An 11399-nucleotide genomic window follows, 5' to 3' on the forward strand; every position below is an offset into this window, starting at 1 on the left:
GAGCAAGTTCCCAGGCTTGCCGTGGTTAAAATTTGAACCGGTAAACTTTTAAATGTCTATTTTCCGCAACTAGCAAGAACGTAAATTAAATATCTTTGGCATTATCTAACGGTTTCCAACCGGCTGAGAATTTCTCAGTTGAACGAGGTTTGATACCACTGTACATGCATGTACTTCAGTAACTTCACTTCACTCATGTTAACGACGGCATAAATTCGCACTTTTACTATAATCTTGCATTATTCAAATATACAGTTATCTTTTTTTCGTATTTTTAAAAGCCAGCCACAACACCTTTGTTGATTCACTTATTATATCTTTTGAAGATATATTGTATCTAAAGCATTAAGCATGTATGGGCATGTTTTCTAAACTGAAAAAAAACTCATCCAGTGCTAATTTAAAAATTATTGCACAGCAAGCCCCGCACTCCTCAGCTAATATTTTTTCCTGTTTTTTCCAGCATCAAATTATTTTATGAATCATCTTAGCTCAGAATCCACTCCATCCTTCTTTTTAAAAATTTTATAGGTCTTAAATCAAATGGGACATCTACTAAAGGTTTTGTTTAAATCGGTATTTGTTTGTAAAAAAATTCAATTTTTCTATCGATTTACTAAATAAATTTCAACATGACACTTGCCAAGCAAGTTACGCATGCGCACATTGGGCGAATAACCGATTTGGCTTCAGTTCGTATCTGTATATATCTCATAATTACATGTAATTATATATTATACATTACATTGACAAATTGCCGAAAAATTTTTCGGCCGCTAATTTTGGGCGGCCTATGATCTCATCTGTGATTTTGCGCACGAGGACATTTGAAACTGACGCGTTAATTAAACGACCGTTTTAATTAGATGACGGCATCAAATGAAATTCTGGATGTTATTTCATTAATTTTAAAATTCAGAAATTGATCAACGGAACTTAAAATAACCCAAAATATGAATTTAGTTGCCGAAATAGAAAACGATAAGAGTCTGTCGGATGGTTTCGCTACGGGTAAGTGAAAAAAAAGTAGTTCGAACAAGAGTGCATGTGATAGATCAATGGCCAACCCCACGGATGAAGATAGTCGTGGAACTGAAAGCATCGTTAAGATGAAGGAACTATGGACAGCCGAGGAACTTACAGTAAACTTTGTAAACCGAACTGCAATGCGAATTGCGAATTTAAAAAAACGACTCAATGAACAATTGAAAACGATAAAATTATTGCAAGAAAACAGGGAGAAACATGAAGATTCGTCAGAACAAAACCAAAAAGAAAAATCAATTCGCAATTCTCATATTTCGGAAGAGCATTTCCATTTTACATCCGACACAAGAGGAAAAAGAGTTGCGGTTAGCAAGGTGAAAAAACGGAGGAACTTTCAAGGAAAGGAAGCGAAGCAATCATGCATGACGAGACCAATCGGTAAAGGATCCATCCAACCTCAAAGGCAAAGAGGAAAACGTCATCGCCGTGGTGTACCTTTGAAAGACTTCTTATATCATCCTCTTGTGGTAGAGTGTTATGCTTCTGGTCCGGAACAGCTAACGAAAGACGAATTCTTACGGCAACTACAACTAATACCAGTATCATATTTCCAGACAAACAATAGCCAGAATTCCAGTCCGGTGTTTGAAGAAAGAATTTGTGAAAATTGTGGTAAAAAAGCTATCTAAATAACCTGATTTTTTAAAATATAATCTTATAAATTCATCTCAATTTAGTTAATATTCGAAAAAATCATGCTACAAACACTTTCAGTCTTAAGTTAAAATCCTTCCTAACAATAATAAGAGTTGATTTGCTTGAAAAGTTGAAGTACAAAAAAATAAAATTTTATTATTACTTTAAGGTAAATCGTTTACGATATATTACACATGGCAATGCATGTTAAGTACAGATTTACAAATATTTACTTTCTGATCGATAAATATTCCATCGTACTAACAAAACCAGGGTCAACTTACATTTAATTTTAACTGTACTATCTAAATAATCTGGACTTAAGAGTTGAGCCCACCTATAGTTAAACCCTACCTAATGCACATGCTTACTAAATTAATTATAAAAGGAGGATATATGTATAAGAAAATAGTTGTTGTAAAAGATTGATTAAAGTTATGTCGTAACAAGGCTTTCCTAATACTAAATTATAGATAGTTCAAAATGATCTTTCAAGTTCGTGATTGAAAATATGAAAATTCAAGCTTTTCTATTCGCTATTTAATAAGTTTGTATACAACTAACCTACAAAAAAAATTCAGGAAGACTTCGAAGTCTTCTAAAACTAACCAAGCCGTGTACGTACTTATTTTGACACTATTTTATAAATGCTACTAAAAATGAGCTTCTTCAAATTTTCTTCCATTGCTTTGCTCGTGGGTTTGAACGCCATGATTCAGTTGTCCTGGGTTATCCATGCCAATATTGTCTTGCACTTGTTGGCTTTTTTCTGGCATATCCTGGCCGTAAAACACGTGTTCGTGCATCTGATCAACAACCAAAGGATACATGAAAATCACGGCAAGAGCATCTTCAAACAGGCTTCCTTGGATTCCATAACGATTTCGAATCGCTACCCGTATCGCTATGAGATAAGCGAAGAATCCAAACAGAATCACCCAGCCAATATACGCCAACCCATTACTTGCCACTTCGGCGATTTCCAGTGCAATCCATGCATACATCATAACAGCAAGTGCAAGCATATGAGGCCAGGGCTTTTGGTTGTAGATCTTGCCTGCAGCTTGACCCCCACGATACCATGGAAACACGGCCGCGAAAAAGACATTCAACCATTTCTGAGCGGAGATGCAACCAAGAACTGCAAGGATAGAAGATGAAAACTGCGGTGCATTTGGATTGCTTTCTCCAGCTTCTTCCTTCACGACTTTCCATATGGAAATACACATGAAACATATGATCACAGTATAGATCAAACCCCCGGCAATGGAAACAGTTTGCAGAGCGTCCAAGGCATCTCTACCCCCAGCCTTAAGCAGCGCTGTAGCACAGGCACCTTAATGATCGAATAATTTTTGTTAGTACTGTTTACTTCATCTATATTGAGTCCAAAATCTGTGTTTTGGAGCTGGTTATGATAATGATAAAAAAATGAATTGAATGTAAATTGTAAATACCTTCAGTTAATGCCCAAAATATGCGCTGGAGAACTGGCGGTTCTGGGCTACCATTGGCCGATAGGCAATCAATTACCAAAGAACCACTGTCAGAGCTCGTCACAAAGTATAAGACGATCGTTGCCAAAGACAGTCCAAATAGAAAACCTTCCAGGTTATCCCCATATTGACCCAGCACATCAAAAAACATTCTGCTGAACGCTCGACAAGACAAACGGTATAATCCGTTGTACGATGCTGTGGAATTCCCACCGCCAAGAACAGAGTTACATGTGACGTTATTCAGTTCTGCTTCGCGTTCCATTTTGATACCAACACCACCAAAGATGCAAAGCCAAAAGAAACTGTACAATATTGGTGCTGTCATCGTTGCATTGATCACATTACGGATGGTACGTCCTCGGGAAACTTTGGCTATGAACATGCCAACAAATGCAGACCAAGCAATCCACCAGCCCCAATAGAAGATCGTCCAGCCGTCCATCCACGTTGGGTTCTCCAATTTATCAGGTGCGTTACCAAGCTGCGCAAATGCATCGGTGTGAAAACCAAGTTGGATGAGCCATTGAAAATAGTATCCGATGCTTTGCACGTAGAGATTGAGTAGAAACCAAGTATTATCCGAGAAAAGCACAAACAACATAAGCGTCATACCCAAGCAAAAACAAATTTCACTGAGACGACGGATGCCAACCCTGAGTCCTGATATGACCGAGATTGTAGCAACGACAGTGATTAGCCAAATTATGATAATCTGATTGTCGGTGCTTTCATCAATATCACTGTTCAATCTATTGATGCCAGAATTCAATGTAATCACCCCAAGGCCAAGACTCGTGCATACGCCGAACATCGTAACGATAACGGACAGAATATCGATAACGTCGCCAACCCATCCGTAGATCATGTCTCCAATAAGAGGATGGAAACACGACCGTATGGTCATAGGAAGACCTTGTCTGTACGATACCAGGCCCATGAGTACACCAACAAGGCTGTACACCACCCAGGCATGAGCACCCCAGTGAAACAATGTGATATTGATTGCATCCTGAGCGCGTTGGTTGTCCGTGTATCTTCAAGACAAAATACCAAATAGAAAATTTCAGTTACTTATCAATATTTAGATGTTTGAAAATAAAAATATTAATTGCTCCGTCTAGGGCATTAGGTATGTGGGAATGGGTATATGTGTACAAAAATGAGACACTTGTCGTTTGTTGTGTCGCAAACTTGCATTTCCACAGTCGCCCAAACGAAAAACACGTTTTTCCGGAGTGCAACTTGGGATAATTAATATGCCTTTTTTATCTATACATATTGTATTTATTAGGGATACAAGAAGAGAATATTTACGGATAATTTATAATAAAAAAACAAGAAATACTTATGAATAAGTTTGGATAAATTGAACTAAAGTAAAGCAAAACAAAGGGAGCCAGAAGACACCAAGCGTAACATTTTAAATCGTATACACATTCTATGCCAAAGTTATGCTAAATTTCCGTGGGAGTTTGAAATACGCCATCGTGCCATGTTGTAGCTAGTTTATGAACGTTTGGAGGCGTTTTGGTCTTAGATTGATTATCTTTTCACTTTTCGAATTTCGATGGAGTTCAGTCTAGTCTTTGGCTTTGTTATTTTAACTACTGTATACCACTTGTCAAATGGCCAATAAGTGGCGTGGTATGTTTATATATGGGCATGCCACGCGATTTATTCGCCATTATAATTATCGACCGTTCTCAGGTCCACAAAACATAATGTTTCTTTCGATCGCAGTAAATAAGAGTTAAATATTCCGCAATATTCCTTCTCGCTATAAATGAATATATCAAATTGAATACGACATGAAATGAAGAAAATTTTGGTGATGTGTCTCGATACAAAATTAATGGTTGTATCGTTATGTTACGTGCGGCTTTCGTGTATGCAGCTATAGGATTCAAAGAAAAATTATTTCGTGCGCTGAAAATAATGCATTCCTGATTAATACCAAGAGTCCTCGCCCAATGCTTGTCTTTTTTTTTTTCATTACCTCTTTTCTTTTTTTCATTTCCGTTATACACAATTGGTATGAAACAAAATATTTTGATTACGGAACTTAATATATAAAGAGTTCTATGACGCAAGTATAGCAACAGTGAGTCTTGCGCCCTGTACATTGGTTTTACTATAAACTAAACATATACGTACCTATTAAATAACTGAGTCTTATTCAAATGCTTATGTTAGTATACATTATACTAACTGCATGAAAAACCCATCGGGGCTTTTGTCTATTTTAGCAATTATGCTTAACATGCATGCTTAGCTGAGGTAAAGTCGAATATTTTATCTGAAGGCCATTCACACTATGCGGTTTGGTATATACGGTGTACGATTCTTAACCTGGAGCGTATGAGAACGTATGAACACATGTACAAACGCGTGACAATCAGTTAAATTCCATCCTGAACAATATGAGTAACGATTGTAGAATAGGCCCTCTTGCATTCGTCATACTGATAATTGCATACAACTTATCGTGTAGTCTAAATAGGCCTTTGGTCGTTTGACGAATGCGATGTCAGTAAAACTTGACCTATATTTTTAGTTTTTACTGATCAACCATAACGCTTGAAGGAACTCTGGCTGGTTGAATTTCGACTGCGACATGTTCATACAAACATAAACCGGTTTATTGCGACTCATATAGATTAAAAGAAACAGGGTTTTTTCTTTATATATACATATAGTCCCACATCAGGGGCCGGTAGAGTCAAGCCCGTTTACCTTAAACGGTGGATAAGTTCAAAATAGAAAGCAAGTCTGCCGTTAGTCAACAAGCGAACAAAATTTTTTGACCTAGCTTATAACACAAAGCTACTGTTTACAACTACATGTTCAGTGCATAATATTCAAGTTGACTCATTCAAGAGAGTTGTATAAGAGTGCATGTTATTTAATTTTGACTTTTTCCTCTTAAGCTAAACAGGCGTTATACAACCGGCTTCAGGGAGTTAGGTATCATGTTTGTTTTAGACAGAATCGATTTTTGTCACGGTATGAAAATTTAAAGTTAGCATACAGTTCGTTTGTATACTGGAATGCAGGTATACCTATAACGTATATTTATTATTCTCATCGCCATCAGTAAAAAAATACAAACATGACACTGAAATATTATGAGTAATAATGCCTTACCTCCCCCAATATCTGTTATACCCAGGGCCTCCAGGTACATAGTGAAAAATTGGTTCAGCGACGGCGTAATAAAAGAGACCAATAGCTATTCCGGCAGAAAACAACATGGTGAAGTATGTCGCGTTGCTGAATTCTGGTTTATCGTGGTCTTTTCCTAGTTTCATTTTTCCGTATTTCGAGAAATACAAGATAACCAGAAAGAAGAACCAGACGTCTTGTGTGCCAATGTAAAGCCATGTGAAGGTTTCTGTTATCCAACGCTTCGCATCTTTCATACCATTTGAAGCTGTCTCCGTATCAACTACGCACCATATCACAAAAGCCCAGATAATGACCGCAGAGATGATTGTCACGACCGGGTTGAAATCGAGGTGAATACACCCAATTTTTGCTTTAAAGCTTCGGCATTTTTCTCTGTTTCTGTTGGTATTTCGCTCCATTCTTGTTCTTACAAGCAATCACAATCACGCTATGACTATGACGAAATCCACCGCACCCTATAAACATTTACCGTTAATTATATACGTTCAACATGACTGCACTTCGTTTAAAATTAATCATCAGGTACAAAAGACAATTCAATAAAAAATCAATAAAGCAACGTTTAATATATTGTGCTACTGTTTAATGACACCTCTATTGCTAGGGAACGTCCGTTATAAGTTATAAGTGCTTTTGTTTACGCGCTATCCAACGGTAGTGATTTTTTTAATCGCTTTGAAAATCGCTCGCTGTTTGCTATAACTATTATTAAATCTTAGTGTTCTTTAATCGAAGATCTTCCTTAAAAATTGTTTGTTCCAAAGATGAATTTTAATGCTTTTCGAGCATTTTTAGAACGGTTGAAAAAATGACTATCAGGTGGATACAGCTATCCAGCCTTCGCCTGGCTTGCGAGGTTGCGTAGAGCCTGCCCCTGAAGAGTTTGGAAAGTAGGAAGAACTTGTGAAGTCAACTGCATGTAATTTTCACAAAGTGGGGCTAATATTCCAGGGGAATATACTCAGTCTTACTTTTTGTGTTAATGCTTATTTTTCACATGGCTTGCATTGGTTTTCTTTGCTCTTGTCGGGGAATATATTCAATAGTGCAATGGTGCAATATTACCCTCTAATATTCCCCCCAAATATCCCTCCCAATAACTGCAACTTGTTTTTCAGAAGACAATTCTTTGGTTCCATTAATTCTAGTTCCTAACTGCGACATGGAATAAAAGCATTCCCTTTCTATTATTATGTTATAAATGCAACTTCGCCAATGTGAAAAATAAGTACGTTATGCGCGCCTCGGTGAATCAAATCACATATCCCCTGGCAAGGCCTCGTTGTCTCAAAATAACCTATACATATATACAGGGTGTATTACATTAAAACAAGTACGATGGTACCATTGGACCAGGAACTGGTGAAGTATAAACGCAAGGTCAGAGCGCCCATTTGTCAGTTAATGCTTTTGTCCAGAGTTAGCTTTGATGAATCACTTGTTCAAAGTCTATGGCATATTCTAAAACATGGAATGGAACAATGGAACACCTGGCGCATCTGGAACGCCTGGAACACCTGGAATATCTGGAAAATTTACAATATACTGAATTTTATTGCAAATTTATTGCCCCAGGCGTCTGCACAATCATGCATGCCTGCGATTGTCGTTCCGTGAAAAATTTGTCCGCTATTGTCAAAAACAGTGTTCCCATTACGATAAATTAAAAAGAATCCTTCACTGTTCCTTCCTCACTATCGCCATGCACATTCAAAAACACTCAAGCAATAGACCTTTTCGGTAATTACGTCACAACATTTTAACATCACAACGGTTTAAATAAGCCGCGTTATGGCTTATTTCCATACGTATTAGTCAAAATGAAAAATTCTTATTCATGCACGGGTTATAGAAGGATGTTTTGCATCTTTGCATATAGGTTGTGAGAGTAAAACTTGAAATCCATCTCAATTACCGAAAAGGTCTATTACGTCGTTACATTATACATACGTACATAAATACGGTATACGATTCTTGACCTGGAGCGTATATGTGAAGGTATGAACACACGTACAAACGCGTGACACTCAGTTAAATTCCATCCTGAACAATATGAGTAAAGATTGTGGAATAGGCCCTCGCATTTGTCATACTGATAATTGCATAGAACTTATCGTGTAGTCTAAATAAGGCCTTTGGTCGTTTGACGAATGTCAGTAAAACCTGACCTATATTTTTACTGATCCACCGTAACGCTTGAAGGAACTTTGGCTGGTTGAATTTCGACTGCGACATGTTCATACAAGCATAAACCGGTTTATTGCGACTCATAGATTAAAAGAAACGTTTTTTCTTTATAGATATAGTCCCACATCAGCTAGGGGCCGGTAGTGTCAAGCCCGTTTAGCTTAAACGGTGGATAAGTTCAAAATAGAAGGTAATGATGTTTTGCATCTTTGCATATAGGTTGTGAGAGTAAAACTTGAAATCCATCTCAATTACTGAAAAGGTCTATTACGTCGTTACATTATACATACGTACATAAATACGGATAGTATACGAACTAATGGGGCTCCTTTTACCCATTTATAAAAGAAGTATTGCAAAATTAGCCATAGAAAACGAATAAAAATTCAGAATTTCAGATGTTCCTGATATTTCAGATGTTCCCGATATTCCAGATGTTTTGGAATATGAATGATGAATGATTCCATTCCGCGTTTTAGACCATGCCAAAATCTACAGAGGCATTGAATATCCAACAATACGTAATTTCAATAGTTTTGTTAGAAACATTGTATTCGCTGAATATGATATGCATATATTATTTGCTACCAGTGAATATCTACCGTCAAAAATTGTGTGAAGTTTTGTTCCAATCGGTCAAGTAATGCCAAAGGCCCAAAGCCTTTAAAGATATTTGTCTTGGGAGTTGAAGTAAAGGCTACATACTAAACACAATTTTTGGTATGGTACCGTAGGTTCTTTGTTTGTAGGTGTAATGTTATGTATTTTACTCTGTCCGGAGCGATATAGATTGTAGTTTGGCTTCAGTGTAAGATTTAAAGTAGTTAAAGTTTTAACCAAATTCGAATCAGATCAGAGAAATCTAGAATTTCAGTAAAGTTATTTTGACGGCTATGGTATGCTATGAATGAGAATGTATATTTGACGACGGATGATGATGACGCATGATGATCGACGACGATTGACGAGCTGGGCCCCATGGCCTTTCGAAATTCGAGTAACTTCTCATGATCTCATCAAATGTGGTATACTAACCGCTTGGTATTATGCTGACTCCCCTGACAAATGCCCTTAGGCACCATTAGGGCATAAAATCAATGCTTTTGGCCACATTCTGAGTTGGATCTATATTACTATGGATTACGTGCGGACGATCAACCACGCATTCACTTGATTGTGACAATAATTAACTTGAACAGACTATACTTTATATTCGTTTGCATACAGCATACTATTTTCTTGAGGTTATAAAGACGTTGTGAAAACCGTGTGTGCATCAAGGCAATGAAAATGACAAATGTTATTTTTTTGTACTTCATCCTCTACTATTGATTGATTGTAGCTTCAAACTGTCTGTAATCCTCATTTTTGTAATATTTCTTAAAACCGACCACATTATAAGCCTAAAATAAAACAAGCTATGTAGTTCATTGTTCACCACTGATAAACCTGTTTTACCTGTGTCCTGTATGGTCATTTTTTATTTAAGAAAATGCTGTTTGAATACAGATATTTTTTATCTATACTTTGAATCAGTAAGTTCCGCTTTGGACGAAAAATGTCGTTGTGTCAATAGCCTCGGATTAAAATATTCTACTTCTTCGGACACACTTTAGTCTTACATGTTTATGAAATTTGGCACATTTGGTCTAGATTTCAAATCTGTGAAGTATTGTGAACACCCATTAGCTCTGCTAAGTCGAGAATAGTTGAAAACGAAAGACTAGAAAGACGAGAGATAACATGCCTGCTGGGGATTAATTAAACAGGTCAGAATGAGATTCATACACTAGTTTCCTCATGCAGCCAATGGTATGCGCTCTCATACTACATCCTGAGAAACAGGTATAACCTGAATACAATATTCCAGCAACCTATTAAGTACTGTATTGAAGACAATATACGCATAAATCAAGAAACAACCATGTTGTTCCAGGACTTCTAGCCTTAAAAGATGACCTAAGTTTGTCTCTCGCGATATCCGCTACTCGGCCTGTATTTGTTGTTGCGTTTAACGATTGTTTTGTAGATACGTCTCGTAAATTTACTCTATCTTTCAAATATTGCGGACTTACCAAATCACTTTTTGTGTCACGTTTTGTAATTATTTGCTTCCTACTATGGACACGTTTCGCTTTGTGCTATGGGTACCAAAAAAGGCCGAGTATAAGTGTTCGCACCAAGTAGATCGAGTATTTGACTGCATGTATAAGTAATGCGGAAAGACATGATATTTGACCTCAAAATATTTCCAAAAAACCATGACAACAGTCAAGAGTGCAGTAAGCCCCAAGAACGAAATCCTCGTTAACTACTTCCCCCGGTTCCTGAATATAGGAACATAACTACTCTGAAGTCTGAACTGGCGACGACATTGATCTAACCTGTTTATTAAATGATATGCAGATGGTTCGTTATATAGGAGGAAAATAAAGAAATAAACATATATAGCGGCGGGAAATGCAACTAAAATACAGCTGTTAAAACATGTGTTTGATGCATGCCCACGAGTCACTTCAAACTAGGCGGGAAAACGGTGACAGACACCAGTGGCGTGACTGTCTACGTCTCTACGACTCCAGAACCATCACATGATCACTTTCAGTTTCACACATGCTGTCATGGCTGGATTTACATAGGGTGGGCGCTAATTAGAAAACCTGAGGTAGGTAGGTGCCCTTTTCTTAGGAAACAACCATGCATACAAATTCACCTGAAAAATTCACGAAATTGAGAAATGGAAATTCGCGTATAAATTCACCTGATGAGTGTGGCAAGCAGTGCTTGTGAGTTGTACGAAACAAATTTGCAGTGGATAAAATCATATGAAGTAAACCAAGTTTA

General features: G+C 37.2%; 1 protein-coding gene across 1 annotated transcript; it reads right to left on the reverse strand.

The window, feature by feature from the left end:
* Window positions 1-1813: 1813 nt before the first annotated feature.
* Window positions 1814-11281, reverse strand: LOC114524762 (probable glycine betaine transporter). The gene is made up of 4 exons (XM_028545934.1): window positions 10631-11281; window positions 6327-6823; window positions 3141-4216; window positions 1814-3019 (listed from the first exon to the last, which is right to left on the reverse strand). The coding sequence occupies exons 2-4, from the start codon at window positions 6764-6766 to the stop codon at window positions 2337-2339; spliced, it is 2199 nt and encodes a 732-aa protein (XP_028401735.1). The 5' UTR covers window positions 6767-6823; window positions 10631-11281; the 3' UTR covers window positions 1814-2336.
* Between the last annotated feature and the right edge of the window lie 118 nt (window positions 11282-11399).

The sequence above is a fragment of the Dendronephthya gigantea genome, unplaced genomic scaffold (genome assembly GCF_004324835.1).
Source record: "Dendronephthya gigantea isolate DGI-Jeju-01 unplaced genomic scaffold, DenGig_1.0 000032F, whole genome shotgun sequence".
Classification (NCBI taxonomy): Eukaryota; Metazoa; Cnidaria; class Anthozoa; order Malacalcyonacea; family Nephtheidae; genus Dendronephthya; species Dendronephthya gigantea.